The sequence below is a fragment of the Tenrec ecaudatus genome, chromosome 4 (genome assembly GCF_050624435.1).
Source record: "Tenrec ecaudatus isolate mTenEca1 chromosome 4, mTenEca1.hap1, whole genome shotgun sequence".
Classification (NCBI taxonomy): Eukaryota; Metazoa; Chordata; class Mammalia; order Afrosoricida; family Tenrecidae; genus Tenrec; species Tenrec ecaudatus.
The window spans coordinates 61564579-61583984 of record NC_134533.1 but is presented as its reverse complement, the minus strand read 5'-3'; the positions used below and the strand labels follow the sequence as shown (position 1 = coordinate 61583984).

The 19406-nt window shown below is 49.0% G+C and overlaps 1 protein-coding gene and 1 pseudogene across 1 annotated transcript in view; both read right to left on the bottom strand.

Annotated features, from left to right (window-relative positions):
* The window catches only part of SCUBE2 (signal peptide, CUB domain and EGF like domain containing 2), an 84726-nt gene extending 66287 nt beyond the window's left edge, over positions 1-18439 (bottom strand). The window contains exons 1-3 of the mRNA XM_075546102.1: positions 18267-18439; positions 16901-17023; positions 2785-2910 (exon numbers count right to left, since the gene is read on the bottom strand). Coding sequence (XP_075402217.1) covers positions 2785-2910; positions 16901-17023; positions 18267-18384 — 367 coding nt within the window. The 5' untranslated portion in view covers positions 18385-18439. The remainder of the gene's footprint in view (positions 1-2784; positions 2911-16900; positions 17024-18266) is intronic.
* Positions 3712-4435, bottom strand: LOC142446701 (cyclin-dependent kinase 2-associated protein 2-like; annotated as a pseudogene).
* Positions 18440-19406: the final 967 nt, after the last annotated feature.

Sequence of the window (19406 nt, the reverse complement as noted above, 5' to 3'; positions counted from 1 at the left end):
AGAGGAGGGAGGCAACCCCCCTAACTTGCCTTCGACCAAGCCTACCCTGGGGAGGCTTCCTCCATGCCCTCTGATGCTCTGTGCACATGTAACCTCACTGCAGCCTGGAAGTCATATCCAGCTCCACTAGATGGCAAATGCCTTGAGGCCCAGCGTCAGCCACATGGAGGCCAGCCCTGGCCCCCGGCAGCTACTCGTGCACTGTGTAATGAGTGGACAGGCATCCAGGCGAGCTACAGCAGCGGCCGTGCTAGAGCCAAAGAAGAGACTTCCGGGCAAGTCGCAGACTGGACAGAGGCTCAAAGAGGAGCAGGAGAAGGCTGCTCTACAAGCCATTTCTTTTCTCCAACCTGATTCTCACCTGCCTGTCACTCACTCCTGGGCACATCTGTAACCAGAAAATTCCCATTTCAGTATCTGTTATCTTGTTTCAAGCTTCAGATCTTAGTCATCTGTCTTCTCACACGACCGAACAGATGCCTGACTAAACTGATGGGACCCGAGCCAGTCCTCAACGACTCACAAACGTGCCCTCCTCACGGCCAAGAGTTAAAGGAGGCACATTCCTGTGGCTGAGCCGCTGCCGCAGGGAGGAGGCCAGGGCTGCAGGAGACTTCTGTTTCCTACACACCAAACTCAGGGTTGGTTTCCAGTGAAAAGTCTGCTCCACTCTGAGCTGCGCCCCCCCACCTCCCCGCCGCACCTCCGCTCCACATTTAAACCCATCCTCTCCAAGGAGCCCTGGTGGAATAGGGGTTCCATGCTGGATTGTGATCCGCAAGGTCAGCAGTTCAAAGCCACCAGCCGCTTCATGGGAGGAAGATGGCGTTTCCTACCCCTGGAAACACTGGCGATGTGGCCAGCGTGGAGAACTCTCCCATAAAGCCAAATCGCTATTCCAAATACCTAGCCCCTCGAGACAGAGAAACTGCCCTGGGGTGGAGGCAGGCACCTCGAAGAGCTGCCGGCTCTTCAAGTTCTCGGGACCTCTGGGTTTACCGCCAGAGCTAACTGGGGGTTGTATGCGGTCTATTCTGGCTAATAGATCAGTGGCTAATGTGTGGTCAGGGAGCCAGGGCGAAGCAAAGGGTCAGGAAACAACACTCTGAAATGTGCTCCTGAGCTTCTAAACGCACCCCGGCATGTCCTAGGATGTTCTTTTTAAAGGCTCCTTAGTTCCTTCAGACATACTCGGTAGATGCCCAGGATCTCTCGGTGAGGCAGGGAAGACTCGGGGATTTATGGGTACAAAGTCCCCAGAGGAAGCCCTAGGAGAAGACGGAGACACTGCTGAAAGCTCTGCGCTACTCTGGCCTCAGGACCTGGGAACGGGCTTTGACCCAAAGGCGCCCGCCCAGCCCTGCCCTGCAGCCTTCCCCTGGGGTGGCTCAGCTCCTTGCACTCAGGAAGCGCCCACTTTCTGGCCCTAGACGGTGGCTCTCTCACCAGGCTTGGTGAGTGCCCAGCGGCCAGGACTAGTTTGCCATCAGACATGAATCTTCAAAACGCCGCTGTTGGCAAGGCAAGGGGGAAGGTGAGATTTTCCCTGAAGATGGTTAAAAAAAAGAAAGAAAGAAAAAAGTGTACTAAGTGCTTCCCAACAAACCAGACACTCATTTTTCTGAGTTTCCAATTAATTTTGATTCCTGTTCTCACCACGTCTCTCAACAGGGTCCCTTTGTGACAGCTGAGGAAGTCTGCAGAGGGGTGACTGAGCCCCCAGCCCTCCACCCGATCTCACTGGCTCAGCTACTGGCTAGAAAGATCAAAAGGCCATAAGGTTTGTGCACCCAAGGACCTGACTTCTCACCCAGAGCAAGAAGGGATAGTTCAGACCTGGATGCGCTCCAGGTGACACTAAGGTGAAATAAAGGACATTTCAGGGGTTAAGTCCAAAAGGAAAGTTGCCCCTCCCCGGGGTGTGGCAGGTCCGCCCTGTCACCACATCCAGCACCTGTTAAGCTGGTCTCAAAGCACCTGATCAAGCAGTCATCACTGAGCCTCTTAAGGAGCCACAGTTCACGGAGCCAAAGCATGGCCCCCACTGCTCCTTAGTCCACTGCCCAGACATCAGCAGGTCAACCACAGGACGACTCATCATTACCCTTGGTCCTGAGTGCCATGTGTCCTCTTGTGCTACAGATGAGATATGCATCATGGTGATGCCAACAAATGTGCCTGCCAGGTGTGCGGCACGCTCTCAGACCACCCAGCATCCAACCCCGTGCAATTGCTTGCTAGTCTACGTCCTGTGTGATTTCTGGTCTAAGGATCCGGTGTAGACGGCACCTCTCACGGCGCTGACCTCAGCAACAGGAATGCCAGCAGATGTTCCTGTTTGGGGAAATACTGGGAAGATGTTAATGGAAAGTTTCTGTGTGTCTTGCTCGCTCTTAAAACTACCTGGCTGAAATCCAAGCACACATTTGGAGTCATCCAAGCCAAGGAGCTCAACCTGATTCCAGAATCCAGATGCTTATAGAACTCAAGAACTGGTTAAAAGTAAGGATCTTTGGACTAGAAGACTCCCCATCTTCCAGGGACACATCAACACTAGAAGACCAATAAAGGATAATGACCCCGTCCACCCATTGCCTCAGGCCAGTGGAGGGTTTGTATTATGAATCATCACATAAGAAATGAGAAAGCACTTTGTCCGGCTTTCTCTCAGGGAGTCTGACTGCCCCTCTCCGTTTGGTCTCAAGGAGGATGCTTTCATCAGAGGAAAGGAAAGGGGGGCATGGGGGGGACAGGGGGAGGGGTGCTGGCAGATGCTCTCTTTACCAAGGCAGTTGTGACCATCATGAGCCAACGTGAAGCCATCGAAACAAGTGCAGCGGTAGTTGCCCGGGATATTCCAGCAGTCATGGACACAGCCTCCGTTGAGTTCGTTTTCACATTCATCGATGTCTGAGGAAGAACACAGGGGTCACCCAGACAAGGGTCAAATCTTTGTGGAGACAAGCTTATCAAGTCTACCCTGGGCTGGCGTCATTCACGGCCCCTCCCTCTCATTTGGTCCACTCCAGGCTTGTTTCTTCCAGACTAGGTTTCAGATGACGCACACCCCACACTGCCATCAGTATCCCAAATAAAACAGGCCATTCCCCACAGATAATTTTCCGTCCTCATAAAAGAGAGTCAAGACAGACAGCTGTTTATAGAAAACAGTGGAAAAGAGACAGGAAAAGATAGCTCAGGGTGGGGGTGGGCAAAATAAAAATGGTCCTCAAATATTTTTTTAAATATGCAAGCATCTTTTTTTTTTTGAGAGAACAACTCCAAATCAGCTTTATTTTATACAAAAAGGGCATATTTAGCAAAAGACACACTGAGAAAAGAGTCGCTGTGGCTCAGGGGGACAAGGCAGGGAGGTGACCAGCCTTCCAGGCGCCTGCTGGGGACAAGGGGTTGGAAAGGAAGTAGTCCTCAGTGCTGGCTAGGTGCTGAGGGGGGGAGGGGGCACTGGAAGGTGAAGGCTCCCGGTGGATCAGCACTGATGGCAGGTCATGGGGAGGGGGATTCACAGTGACCTGGCGGCTGACACTGGGAGGGCCCTTGACCAGTACTGCAGGCTGGAGTGAGCTGGTTCCTGAAGGGTGCCCACCCAGAGACACAGGGCTGGAAGTGCGACTCTGGGTGGAGGACGGGGAGAGGTCAGTGCTCTGCGGTGGCCCGCAAGGTCCAGGAGAGGAAGTAAGGGCACTTTCGTTATGTACTGGCGTTGCGCTCTGTCTCGGCCAGGCACTCTCTGACCAGGGCCCGGGCGTGGATGATGCCTCTCTTCAGGCAGGCGCTCCATAGCACTCTTGCTTCCGGCATAGGTGGGCCGGATCTCCTTGCCCATTTCCTCTATTGCAGACAGCAGGTCCGTGTAGGTGCTCTGGGAGCCCTGAGTGCCGGGCGGCGGCTTCATGGCCTGCACATAGCCCATGGAGGGCGGTCCAAAGTCGTTAAACAGTGGCCTGAAAGGGGCAGCGGCTCCCGGCCCAGAGCCCGACGGCGAGGGGACGCTTCCGGCTGCAACAGGCACGAGGAAGGGGTCAGCATGGGGCAGGGACGCCTCCTCCCAGCGTTCCAAGCCCCGGTCGAGGTCGGTCCGACGCCCTCCTGAGGGATGCTTCATTCCAGGCCGGTCAGCTTCAGGGACAAACCCCTCCCCCTGAGCCCCACCTACAAGCCCTTACGTCACCACACCCACTTCGCAGGCCAGGAAACTGAGGCTCCAGGAGGCAAGGCGGCAGGCCCAGTATTGCAGAACTCAGGCCGTCTTCTCTTGGATGCCTCGAGCGCCAGGGGAGGCGAGCAGGGGTGGAGCTGGGTCCTCACCTGTAGGGACCGGGGTGCCAGGCCCAGGGGTACTGGAGCCGGGGGTGCTGCTCGGGGCGGGGGCGATGGGCTTGTAGGACATCCCCGACTCCTGGGTGCGGGCCGACGCCGGCCGCGCAAGCATCTTTACAATGATGCACTTCAGATGAACACGGTGTTGCCACTTCTCACCTACCAGACGGACACAGATTCAAAAGGACCTCCAAACATTCTGGGCTTAGGCTAGGGGGAAACAGGCAACCTGGTGGGCATCCTACACAGCACGGTTCTAGGGAGAAATCTGGTGGTGCCTAACAAAACTACACTCATGTGCACCGAGGTACCTTTTAACCAGCCGTCCCACATCTAGGGGTAACACCTGTAAGCTACAGCCTCAAAAGAGAAACCACATTTACTCACACAGCATTGCTAGTAATGGAAACATGCTGAGAACAACTTAAATGCTCAGACACGGGAGAGTGACAGAATAACCTGGGGCAGGTCTACGCGATGGAGTACGACAAGGCTGTACTAATGAGCATGGAAATCCAGGAAATAGGATTAGATGAAACGAAGCAAAATCCCAAGGCACATGCTACCTTTCATGTAATAAAGAAGAAATCACAACGCACATGTGAAATCCCAACAAGCTTTTCTGCAGAAATCACCAAGCTGATCTTAAAATGTCTATGGAATTGCAAACAATCCAGAAGCAATTTTATAAAAGGACAGATATGAAGGACTTTTACTTCACAATTCCAAACTTTCCATAAAGTTACAGTTACTACGACACTTGATATGGGCAGCGGGATCGATCAATGCAATAGAATTAAGAGTCCACAAGTAGAAAGCAAATGTTTTGAGAATGAGGATGGCAACAAATGTACAAATGTGCTTGACACGATGTATGTATGTATGTATGGGTTGTGATAAGTATTGTACAAGCCCCCAATAAAATGATTTTTTTAAAAGAGAATTAAGAGCCCAGAAATAAACCCTTATACCTATGACCACTTGATTTTCAACAAATGTGCTATAGCAATTCACTGGGGGAATTATACTGAACACATGATCCTGGGAAGTATGAATTTAGACTCTTACTTCATACGGCGTACAAAAATTAACTCAACCAAGCGCTCAAGTAGAAAGAAAATGTTTTGAAAATGATGAAGGCAACATATGTATGAATGTGCTTGACACAACGGATGGATGGATGAATTGTGATAAGAGCTGTATGAGCCCCTAATAAAATGATTTTTAAAAATTAACTCAAAACAGATCAGAGGCTGAAACATAAAAGCTAAGTGTAATAACACTTTAAAAAGTAAATATGCGTTAAGGTATTTGATATCTTAAGTTAGATAAAAATATCTTAGATATAACATCCAAAATATAATCCATAAAAGAAAGATAGGTAGGAGGGTGGGGAGAGGAACTGGGAGCAATCAGTGAGTGTGGGAGGGAGCACAGAATTGATTGTGATAATGTATCTACAACTCTTTAAAGGCAATTTAACCTTGGAAGTGTATGGTATGAGAATATTATATCGAGAAAACGACTAATGAAAAGAAAGGAATCACACCTGACCTGTGGTTTCCATGCCTGAAGGAGGAAGCGTTTCCGCTTTGCTTAGGGGCCCTTGAGTTCATTTTAATGGCGGGGAAACAATTCGGAAAGGGATTTCAATAATGATTGTACAACACAGAGCATAATCAATGGCACTGAATTATACACGGAGAAGTTGTTGAATTGGAGAATGCTTTTTTGTGTGTCTATTTTTGCCAGAACTGAAAAAACATTACACGAATAACAATGAGTATGGGGAAAACCAAAATTTTCTAAAATTGGTTGTGGTAAAGATGGTACAACTCTGTATGATATGGTTGAACTATTGAATTGTAGGATATGTGGATGAAGTGCCAATAAAGCTGTTTATTAAAAAGGGAGTAAATTGGATTTTATCGATTTTTAAAATTTGCACTGCAAATAATATCATCACAACTAGAGATGAACCATTAATTGGGAGAAATATTTGCAAAGCACATATCTTATCCATAAGATGCAAAGAAGTCTCAGAACTCAATTAGAAGATAAGGAATCCAATTTTAAAGTGGGCAAAAAGTATGGTATAGACATTACCAAAAACGATCCTGAACATCATTAGTTATTAAGGATAGGCAAATTAAATCCACAATGTGATACCATTTCTCACACACTCGAAAGGCTATAAATAATAGATAAACCTTAACAAGTGTTGGTGAGAATGTGGGGGAAAGAGACTGTTGGTGGGGATGTAAAATGGCAAGACCACCTTGAAAATAGTTCAGCAGTTTCTTTCAAAACTAAACATTAATTTATCATGTGACCCAGCAATTCCACGTCTATCCAAGACAAGTGAAAACATCCACACAAAGACTTACATGTGACTGTCCCGGCAGCATTAGTCATAATGGCCAGAGAGCAGAACCAGCACAAACGTACCTCAACTGGTGAAAGGATACTTGAAATGTACCCAATAATGAAACACTGATACAGGACAACGCTGAACTTGGAAACCTTGTTGTGTTAGTCTGGGTACATTAGAGAAACAAACCCACAGAAACTCATATGTACAAGAGAGAGTTTTATATAAAGGGTAAGTGCACGTCAAGAAAACATCCCAACCCAGTGCTGCCCAAGTCCACAAGGCCAACATTAACCCATATGTCCGACACCTATACATAAAGTCCTCTTCCATCTCACAAAACACGTAATGACACCAACTGCAGGAGGAAAGACGAATCAGTAAGCGTGTAAGCATCTCAGCCCTTGCAGGGGTCTCCATATGGGTGCTACAGCACCCATGGCTACACTACGGTAGGTCCATATGCCTTCTCCTCAGGGATGTCTTGCAGGAAGCGAGCCTTGCAAGCTGATGCAGGGAACTGGGTAAGGCAGCTGCACCCTGGTCTGACCATCAGACAGCAAGAGAACCGAGAACTAGAAAGGTGAAACTCACTGAGTCATTTGCCTCTTCGCCCTTCAATTAACCCCACATGTGTTTATTGGCCAGGTTGGCATAATAAACTTTAAATATCTCACTTATGATAAGTGAAAGAATCCAAACATATCTTAGATGATTCCACATATTAAGGACTACTAAGGATTAACTGTCAATGGCCATGAGGTATTGAATGACAAAAAGGTTCTAAAAGTATATTGTAGCAATGAATGTACAATTCATCTAATTTATAAAAGCACTGATTTATACTCTTAAAATAGGTGACTTTTATGTCATTTGGGAGTCCTGGTGGTGTTGTGCTCACACGTTGGGCTATGATCCTCATGGTGGGCAGTTCAAAACCACCAGCAACTCCTCGGGGAAAAGATTGGGCTTTCTACTCCCATTAACAATTACAGTCTTTCCCTGAATAAAACCATACCCAACGTGAATGGAAGGGAGGACATGGAGTGGAGACCCAATGCCCATCTGTAGACAATTGGACATCCCCTCACAGAGGGGTCACAGAGAAGAGATGAGCCAGGCAGGGTGCAGTCTAGCACAGATGAAACACACAGCTTTCCTCTAGCTCTTTGGTGCTTCCTTCCCCCCACTATCATCTCAATTCTACCTTACAAATCATATTAGACCAGAACATGCACACTGCTACAGATAAGAGCCCAAAACACAGGTAATCCAGGGTAGAAGCCCCCCCACCCCCGGCCAGGACTAACAATGAGAGTAAAGATACCAGGAGGATTAGGGGAGAGTGGGGGAAAATGGGGGAACCTATTACAAGGATCAATCTAAAACCCCCTCCCAGGGGGATGAATAATGGAAAAGTGGGTGAGGGGTGACAGAGGACGATGTAAGATATGGAAATAATAATCTATAGCTTATCAAGGGTTCATGAGGGAGGGACGGAGGGAGGGAAAAGGAGGGATGGGAAAGAAATAGGGAGCTGATATCAGGGGCCCAAGTGGAAAGAGAATGCTTTGAAAATGATGATGGCGGCATATGTGCAAATGTGCTTGACACACTGGAGGAATGTATGGATTGTGATGAGATGTAAGAACCCCTAATAAAAGTATTAAAAACAATTAAAGTCTTGGAAACCCACAGGGGGAGTCACTATGAGTCAGCATAGGCTCAATGGCAGTGAATTTGGTTTGGTTTGGTTTAGGTTATTTAAATTACGTATCAATAGAGTTGTTAACAAGAAGACATGAAATAAATGTACTGCTTATTTATGCAAAAGGACTATATGAATGATAAATCATTTTTAAACTTTTTCATTAAAAAATAAGAGAATGATAAACCAGAAATTAATGCGAGTGGTTACCTGCAGCAGCCCAGGAAGGGACTGGGAGCAAGGTAATAAGACTGATGAAGGCGCAAACCTGAGGATATCTCTCTTCATGCAGTTTTCACTCTTATGTCATAGTGTGCTTGACATGTCCCCATCAAATCAACCAAGAAGTAGGAGTAGGGGACGCAAGAGGATGAAACAGAGACCACAAAGAGAAATCAATGCATTACAAACAAATCTCTTAACTATCCTGAAAAGAATGGGGCAAGAACAGTCCTAACCTAGATAAACTTGAGAAGTCCCTGCTTGTGCTTGGCTATAACCGAAAGGCCAGAGACATGAGACAACCCAGAAGCGCCCCCTTCCGAAAACTTAGTCGTCAAAAAACCAGGTAGAACACAGTTCGCCCCTTGAATTGGAGATGACGTCACAGCACAGAATTTTTAAAAGTAATTTTTAAAAGAGCATCTTAACTAGAAACTGTAAGCTAAATGCAAAAATTAATTATATAGCAATACTGTACTCCAGTTAGAAAATCTATTTCTCACAAAATTATGTTTTATGAAATGTATAGATGTAATGTGTATATAGCAGGAATAAACAAGTAAGTAAATATATTGTAAATAATGAAAGCCAAGTGTATCACTATCAAAGAAGATATAAGTAGGGAAAGGAGACATCATAATACCCTTGTGGTATTGACTTGGAATCAAGAGTATTAGTGTAACTGTGATACAGACACACCATGGAATACTATACAGCACTGAAAAACAATAAGGAAGCACTTCACGACATGGATGGACGTGGACAACATTATGCTGAGTGGAGTTAATCACAAAATGACAAACTGTCTGAGACAACTACTGTGAAGATACAAAACAAGACAAAGTACTTGCATACCAAAGGGTACAGACTTCAGCAGTTCCCAAGCGAGGGAGGGAAAGGTGAAAGATGATCCGACAGAGAGGGGGTTGGCAGGCAGAGACTTGGGTGCTGTGTTAGACAGGGTTCTCTAGAGAGACAAACCAGATTGCTAGTAATTATATATAAATATATTTATAAAGATAGATATATAATACAAGAAATGAACTGTTAAATTATATACAGATAGATAATACAAGAAATTAACAGTTAAATTATAAAGCAGTGAGACACTAGCAGTCCTTTAAGGCTTGAGAGCCACCAGTTGCCAGTCCCCTTCTGTAGAGAGAGCTGGGCTATATATATCCAGGCAGCAAACAGCAAGGCAGGTCCCCAACTGTCATCAACTGTCAGTCCCCAGCTCCAGAGATGAATATTCCAATCGTGTGGGCTTAAAGGGACCTCACCTTACAGCGACACAGTCCACAGGCTAGGCATCCCACAGGTAGTGTACCCCTTTAAACTGAGGCACAGAACAACCAAGGTGAGGCTCGCCGAGCCATTTATCCCTCTGTCCTTCAATTAATCCTACCTGTGTTTATCGGCCAGGCTGGTACAACAAACTATCGCAGGTGAGAAGGAGCATGGAGGCCCATCAAAAGATGAAGAGAACTCGGCGGTGGAGGGTGGGGGAAGACAGGACAGGACAGGGGATAGTTTCAACTGTTGAAAGCAGAACTGATAGTCTGACATGTCAATTTTCCCACTTAATTTCAAAAACTCATTTAACTACATGAATACAGCTATGTATGTATGTGTGGATTAAGGGATATACATAGCTTTCTTGAGAAACCCTAGTTCCAATGACACCCCAGAAGCCACACCTAACAGCCAGATCTTTATCTGGAAAATGTTTGATTCCAGGAATGGGAAGGGGGAAGTATGAGTCTGGAATACCTTGTGGTGCAAGTAAATTAGGAATTTCTAAAAAAAAAAATGATGCATGTATATCAAAAAGCACAAGAGTTTCCAATGGTCAAAGTTGGAACAATTTAAGACAAAAAATTAAAAATAAGTATAAATGGAATACAATAAAATCGGATGGATGGATGGATGGATGCAGGAGCACTGGTTGCACTGTGGTTAAGTACTTACCTGCTAACTGAAAGGCCAGCCATTTGAACCTACCAGCTACTCCACGGGCAAAAGATGTGGCCACGTCTGCTTTGGTAAAGACTACAGCTTGACACAATGTAATCCACCAGGACAGTGTTCTACATCCTGCTTGGATGAGTGGCACCTGGGATCTTAAATGCTTACAAACAGTCCTCTAAGATGCAACCATAGGTCTCTCCCCATCTGGAGCAAAGGAGAAACACGCACGGAATCCAGTGGGCTAATGGACCATACACACCCCAGCCCCCACAGCTCTGAGAAGAGCAGAGCTAGATGGAGCCTCGCTGCCCCTGCCAAATGCCTTGAAAGGGATCACATTAAGAAATCTTAGGTCGAGTGGGAGAAAATCAGAATAAAACACAAAATCTTGAAAAAAAGATCAGACTTACTGGTTGGATAGAGACTCTGGTGAAGCCTCTAAGACCATTACCCTTAGTCACCCCTCAAAGCTGGAAGTGAACTCCTTCCAGGGCTGAACTTTCAATCAAACCAAAGACAGGTCTGTGGGGAAATAACACTCGGGAAGCACACTAGCCTTAGAATAATCAACCCACTGAGACCCAGTGGGCAGCAGTTACCTCAGGGAACAGCTCAGAGGGGTTAGGAAAGAAGGAAGAGTGGAATGAGGAAACACAGGATAGAAGTAGAGCAAGTGATGTTACACTGTGGGGATTGCAATCAGTGGCATGAGACAAATGTGTCTGAGCTGCTGAGTGGAATCGGATTTTCTCTGTTAATCTTCACAATAAAGAAGGTTTTAAAAAATGTACAGCCTTGAAATCCTACGGGGGCCGTTCTGCTCTGTCCTGCAGGGTCAATAGGAGTCAGAATTGACTCACGAGCAGCAAATTTAAGTATGAGGGAGCTTCAAGAACTCATGGAAAAATGGAGCTGAAAGTTAATGGAATCCTTCCTCAAACTTTCTGAAGCCCCCTCAGCTGTCCGTGTATACATGTATGCACGCAGCATGCATGTATGTATGAAAAGGGAGTGCTGTTCCTAACTGTCATACTTTTGTGCAAATATCACACACCTACTTTCCACCCTTCTACGTTTCTTTACCCATCGTACCCTCCTCCCGCGAGGCAATTTTCTAAGTGTCGTGCTGGTTTTTATGTTCCTGGGGAAAAGGTGGTCTAGCACACTTACCGAAATACTGGGGAAGGGGAGACGGAGTGGTTTCACGCAAAAGCTCGAAGGCCCTCACCGTGAGCCACTGACGTGGAATGAAAGAGAGAAATGCACGGCTAGGCACACACCTCACTGATGGCCGCTGCAGGAAGCGCCACAGACGATGCCACCTTCATCAGGGGATGCAGATTTTAAGAGAAAAGGGATGTTGGCATAATTTCACAATATCTCCCCCAAGACATGAATCTGCTGCAAAGGGGGTAAACATAATCATTCTGTAATGGAGGGGCACCGTCTTCACCAGGTGAACACCAAAGGGCTCTTAGAAGATGGACACTTTTTCATCCTTGTAGCCTTCAGTGTCTCTCCTTTTCCTTGTGGAACAAAATGTCCAATTCGGGATTCCTGAACCAAGAAATCCAAGCAAAGCAGGGACGCCTTTATTTCCAGGATCATAAATACTACAAGTATTCCTAAAATCCACTCCTACCAGGATTATTAAACTGTGAACAGTGATTACCTGTGGATAAAGAGATAGGAAGCTTGTTGTCTAGTCTATATGGTTTTGTAATATTTGACTTTTATTACAATTGTATATTGCCTTTTAGGAGGCCCTGGTGGTACAGTAGCTATGATGCATTGGCTACTAACCACAAGGTCAGCAGTTTGAAACCACCAGCCAGCTCCGCAGGACAAAGAGAGGGCTTTCTACTCCCATAAAGAGTCACATGTAGAGGCAGTTCTACCCTGTCCTATAGAGTCGCCGTGAATCCAAATCAACTCTGTGGCCGTGAGTTTGTTTTGTTTTGGGGTTTTTTATATTGCTTTTAAGCAAATTTAAATATGTGGAGCAACAAACCCCATCAATTAGTTATGTGAAACTAAATAATAGACTTTTCAACTACACACTTGCTATGTACCAAATCCCAAAGCCAAGAGGAATGAAAGGCTTGCCCTTTGTCATTGAACATTCTTTACTAAACATAACTGAACCAAAGCAAAATGATGGCCCCACTTCTGCCTCCAGAGAGCACCCAGCGACTGGAGCAGATAGAAAAGTGAATATTTAAAAATCCTATCATAGTGAATGAGGGGAGTGCAGGCAACTGGACATCCCCTTACAGAAGGGCCATGGGAGGAGACGAGCCAGTCAGGCAGAGTGCAGGGCAGCACTGATGAAACATACAACTTTCGGGGGGAGCGGGGAGGGAGAGGAAAAAAAAAAGAGGATCTGATGCAAAGGGCTTAAGTGGAGAGCAAATGCTTTGAAAATGATGAGGGCAAAGAATGTACAGGTGTGCTTTATACAATTGATGTATGTATATGTATGGATTGTGATAAGAGTTGTATGAGCCCCTAATAAAATGTTTTTAAAAAATTGTTGATAGTTGTGACGGAGTCAGCTCTGACTCATTGTGATGCTGTGTACAACAAAAGGAAGTATTACCCTGGTGATGTAGTGGTTGCACATTGGGCTGCTAACCACTAGCAGTTCAAACCCACCAGCTGCTCTGGAGGAGAGAGATGAGGCTTTCTGCTCCAGTAAAGATGTACAGCCAGAAATCTGTAATTCTCCGCCCTATGGGTTCCCTATGAGTCAGAGTCGGCTCGATGGCAGTGAGTCAAGCAAGTCTCCCTTGGGCATTGTACTGTTTTGAGAACTATATATGTAGGCGATCGAATTGACAACAGCAACTCAGAAGAGAGGGACCACTCTCATAATTACAAAAACGATTCTTAGCTTTTCAATCTTACAAAACACCGAACAGGTTACGAGTGATTGTTCAGCAGCCCCTGCTACGGACTACCCTGATGGGGAAACAAAGTTAATGTGTACTTGAAATGTAATACAAAACTTTATCACTAGTGAAAGTATATCATAAACTTTAAAAACAATAAAACAGATATGTTTTAGATAAAAAAAGAAACATATAACTTTCCTCTCGTTCCTTAATGCTTCCTCCCACCCTCTATCACAATGCCAATTCTACCTTACGAATCTGGCAAGACCAGAGGATGTACACTGGGACAGACCAGAGCTGGAAACACAGGGAATCCAGGACAGATGAATCCTCCAGGACCAATAATGAGAGTAGAGATACCAGGAGGGGAGGGGTGGGGGAGAAAGGGGAACTGATCACAATGATCTACATATAACCCCCTCCCTGGGGGACAGACAACAGAAAAGTAGGCGAAAGGAGACATGGAAAAATAATAATAATTTATAAATTATCAAGAGTTTGTGAGGAAGGGAGGGTGAGTGAGGGAGGAGAAAAAATGAGGCGCTGATACGAAGGGCTCAAGTAGAAAGAAAATGTTTTGAGAATGATGAGGGCAACAAACATACAAACGTGCTTGACATTGGATGGATGGATGGATGGATGGATGGATGGATGGATTGTGATAAGAGTTGTACGAGCCCCCAATAAAATTATTTTTTAAGATAAATAAATAGAAAGAAACCCCCAAAGCATGAATGTTCTTATCTCAAGCATGGCACTAACATGTGAGTGCCAGCATTTCAGATAGGATGTTTCATATGGAGCGGGTGTTCTTTAGAAGGCTGGGCAGAGATGTTTCTGGAGGACATGGCCCTTGGGCTTCCCATGACATTGGGCAGAGAGATGACTGCCTGTCTCTAGTGAATGTGGACGTGGAGCAACACAAGGACTTCACAGATGAGCCATTCACCTCCTTGGCTGTGACCCTGACAGACAGCACCTCTCTCCTGCTTGGAAAGGGAAGAACTTTGCTCTCTGCACAGAAAGGCGAGCTTCCTGTACGATTTCCTCCCCACCCGCTGCCCGCCCCCGTGGTGTCTTTAAGTACCAGGCGACCCAAACATATCCATTGCAATCCCATCTGTCATGCATTTTTGCTATCTGTATTGTCTTTTAGCCTTCCCTTCCTTTTGAATAAAATTCATTTTGAAATGCTCGTGTGTCTCAGTTGACCTAAGAGACAAGGAGAGGATGCTACAAGAACACCTGACAGGCACCGGCTAACTGGCCAGCCATACATTCTATATGTAGATGATATCTATACGTAGATATTTTATGTGCGGGTTGGTCCATTTGCCAGAGAAAACCTTTGTCACGGTTCTAGTGATTAAGGCCATCTTGCACATTTGTTTATTCAAAACCAAGAATGTTTATTCAAATTTATTCAAAACCAAGAATGAGGCTGCCGTGTACCAGGCCCCATGTTCCCAAACCGAGGAATCTTTATGGCAGAGAGGTCATCCTATCCAACATATTGCTGTGACGTCTCAGGAGGCGACCACTAGGCCATCAAATGGCGCCAAATCGATGTTTACTACATGCTTCTTCTTGATCTAAAGAAGTTACAGAATCATTTGAAGTGTTTGGAGGGGACTTTCTTACTCGCTAGATGTCACAGATTAAATTGTGTCCCCGAAAATGTATTTCAATTTAGCTGGGCCATGTGGTTTGCTAACTAGGTAATGATGTCATTTGGCAATTACGGAATGCTGTTTCATCCCCCCCGGAAGGGATCAGCCAACCAATGACGGGGATTAGGGCGGTATGCTCACCCCCTCAGGTTCTCATCCGATCTGATGTCAGGGGGCTTTCTCTGTGGTATGGCCTGCATCACCTTAATCAAAAACCAAACTGTGTCCATTCGTGTTATTGTGTCGATTCTGGCTTATTGCAACTGCCCCCTGTGGGTATCGGAGATGGGAGGAAATGGTCTCATCTTTCGCCCATGGAGTAGCTGGTGGGTTTGAACTGCTAGCCTTTTGGTTAACAACCCAATGCATAGCCCAGTACACCACCAGGACAAGAGGGAAAAGGAGAGAGAAGTGAGCAGTGAAGGAGCCTACTCCCACCAAGACAGAGAACCTGGAATGGAGCACAGCCTTGGGACTAGGCTTGCCTGTGCTGAGCACCGCCTAGATCCAGGGCAGAGTGATGTCGAGACACGGGAAGACCTCCAAGCACTAGACTCACAGGTGTTGAAAGGAGACAAGGACCTTCCCCAAGAACCCACACAAAGCAAACCCCTTCTCCTACTTCCTGAACCGTGAGAGAACAAACCTCCGTTAGCTAAGTCACCCCGCATAGTGTTGCTCTTAGAACAGGCCTGGTTCATCGCTCAGAACATCAAAGTTTGAGTATTCCAAACTCGCTTCACATCAGAGTTGTAAAGAACAGAAAACGCATGCTGTCCAGGTAGGGTCCAGAGGCAAGGAGGAATTTGTACAGAGAGGAGTTTGATTCACTTTAGACCTCTTCCTGCTCAAGACAATGCTGCACATTAAGCGCTCTCCTCCAAGCAGAGGGACACCAGGAAGCTGAGGGAATAGGAGGGGTGTGGGGTCAGAGCTGGGGTAGAAACCCGACTTTCCATCATTAGCCAACTAAGCATATGATCCTGGTCCTAATTCCCCCGAGTCTCCATGTCCCCAAGAGATCCCTGAGAAGTCCTGCTGCTTCCAACATGCCCTGATTGTCATCCCCGGAACATGGGCCCCTAGGCCTTGGGACTCTGCGGCACCAGTGGTCCAGAATGTAAATGGCCGAGTGCAGACATCTGGCTTCAAAATCGACAACACTTAGGACTGAAAATCACTCTCTGTACACATTTTCCCAGGGCCAATTTTTCAGATCCCTGCAAAACATACCTTTTGTATAGCTTTACAGCCTGGCGGGTCATGTGCCGAGGGGCTCCAAGTCACGGACAAGAGGGAGCTGCCAGAGGCGGCAGGAGAGGGCAGGATTCAACACACAAGGCTCTGGGGAAGGGTGCACCGGGCTCCCAGAGGTGCAGGATCGGCCCTGCTCTGGCAGCTGTGCTCTCCTGGGCAGTTGCACTGTTTATATTCTCATCCCAAACGGAACAGGACCAAGAGATACATCCCTGTTCCTTTTCAGAAGCTGGATATACAAGGGAGTCAAGGGCAGACAAAAGGGTGCGGTGGCCAGCTCCTCAGAAGAGCTAACGTTCCCAGGCCCCTAAGACTCTGAAATGCACCCTGGGCGGTGGCCGTAAGGTTGATGTGATTGTGGGGGAGGGGTAGAACTTTGAACAGCATGAGCAGCCCCTGGAGAAGGAAAGGGGTGAGCCACTTGCCCGTCTGGCCCACCCACCCACCCCTGGCCCTGGCCACTTACCCTGGCACTGCCTGCCCTCCCCCTGGAAGCCAGGCTTGCAGGAGCACTTGTAGGAGGTGGGTGTGTTCTGGCACAGCGCATTGGCGTGGCAGTCATCCAGCCCCTGGGCACACTCGTCCACATCTGCAGAAGAACACCACAGGCTCCTGACAGAGTGATCGGCAGGAGTGGGCCTTGACCCCAAGCAGTTTGGCTTGGGACACCACCCCCCCAGTCCAAGTTGATATGAACCCCCAACTCCAGGGCCCGGTTTCCTGCCCCAAGCTGCTCCCTCTGGCTGAAACCCACCCCCTTTGCCCCACTGGCCCTCAAGAGTCCAGACTCAGCTCAGCGCCTCCTCCTCCAGGAAGTCCACTGTGAGCCCCAATGCAGATCAAGTGTCCCCTAGCACAGGGTCCCGTATTTCTCTTTACTCAAGCACCTGACATGTGGGCCTGTCACAGTGTTTCTTTTCCCGCCTGGTTCCCCAACAGGAACGTGTGTCCAACAAACTAAGTCTGTCCCTGCCAGGCCCAAACGGCCTGGCTCCAAAGGCAATCCACAATGCCTGTCCCAGGAGGGAGAGCAGGGCTGCAGATGAGCTCTCGGAAGCCAGCAGCTCTCTGGCCGCAGATCCGGGCTAGCCCCTGAGCTCTGAGCAGATGGGACGGGGCCTCAGTTTGTGCAAACAGGGCTCTGTGTCTCCCTCCCTCACACTCCCACCCCCAACTGCCCTCCCCAAACCCCCCCCCCCAAAGCTGGAAGGCAGCCTGGGCCGGAGTATTTCCTGCGTTGACAACCACCCTGAGAGTCAATGAACAACAAACGGGTTTTGAAAGGATGGCGAGTCCAGTCGGTGCAGGACCTCCTGGGTCCTTCTCCCCAGCCGCCGAAATCCAGGCTTGTTGCGACGAGAGCGACCTCACGGTCGTGTTCGCAGATAGAACAGTCCCGGGGTCCGCGGGAGAAGCTCCCGACACCCCCCCCCCCAGCCCCCACAAAAAGAAGAGGCAATACTTGCGTTGGCCTCACGGGTGTCCCCTGGCCCGCGCCCTCAGTTTCCCCGGGTACCCAGCGAGCAGCAGTGGAGACCCCACACCCGCTTCTTGCGCGGCCGGCCGGCTGGCGACACTGCCCCGGGGCAGCGGGGACTGTCACCAGCCCGGGTCTCGGGCCGGCCGCGCGGCGGGACGCAGGCCCCGGGCCTCTGGCCCAGGCGGTGCTGGCGCCTTGGCCTGACCGGCGAGTGAGGGCCCGGGGACGGGGGCGCTGGGGCCACGCGGGGCTCCGGCTGCCAAGCCCCGCCTGGCTCGGGGTGACCCCGCGAGGGGACCCGGCGGCCCCGCCCGCCCGCGCGCCCTGCCAGGTGCGCCCGGCGCACACTCACCCTCGGGCGGCCCCGCGGCGCGGCCGCGGCCCGGCGGGACGGCGGCGGTCAGCAGCGGCAGCAGCAGCAGCAGCAGCGCCCCGGCCGCTCCGGGACGGCCGCGGCCCGCGACCCCCATGGATGGCGCGGGGCAGAGGCGGCGAGCGCGGCGGCGGCTCCGGGAGGTGTGTGCGGGCGCGCTGCCCGCTGCGCTCTGACACCCCCGGCCCGCCCTCCAAGCCCCGGCCTCATTTTCACACGGTCCTCCCCGGGCCGCCCCTCGGCCCGCCCGGTCCCCTCCCTCTCCCCCTCCTCGGCCCGGGCGGAGGGGGCGCGGCTGCGTAGCCCGAGGGTGACTGTCAGCCTGGCCCGGCGGGGACGCCCCGCGGGCAGCACCCTCCCCCGCCCACCCCACTCCCCGCACCCCCTTTCTGCTGTGGCCCTGTGCGCGCGCCCCACCGCTCCATCTGAGTCTCCCTTTGAAGGACAACACCCTGACAATTCGGGGCCAGAGCACCCAGAGTGTGCCCTGTGTACCTCAACGTCTCATTCCCCGAAATTCCAAGCCACCTTTGGGAGGGCTGAGTGGGGAAGGGGTGGGCATGATTTTCCAAGTACTCCTACTGTGGATGCTCCAAGAGAAGCAACTCAGGAGGCATTTGAGTATGTCTTTTAGGGTGACCGGCTTATCCGTGCACACTGCACCCAGGCTCTGTCTGATCCCTTAACTGAGGACAGTATCCCCTGGGCCCACCCAGCAGCAGCTGAAGCTGTCCCCCTCTCTCTAGCACGGCCAGACCCCAAGTCACAGCGGAGCATAACTGCAGGCTTAAAGGAAGAGTGAAGTGCAGGAGGGCAAGTCACCCCTTCCAGTTTGCCTGGGGCCCCAGGAGGATCCCCCAATAGGCAAGGTGAGCAGGGCCTTAACCGGTACTTACAGAGAGCATCAGTAAGCTCCAGCTGGCCTGTCTTACTGGGTACTGCGGCCCTGCGGGGATTGTACATTTGGCCAAAGCTTTGATTCCGTAGCTTTCGATTCTGAGAAAAAGAGACAGATCCAGCCATACCTAGAGGAAGACTCTTGGATGTGATGGAAAAGTATAAAATTGTTCCCTACAGACTAGTAAACAAGCACAAGGAAGGCCAGGCTTTCCTTGCTTA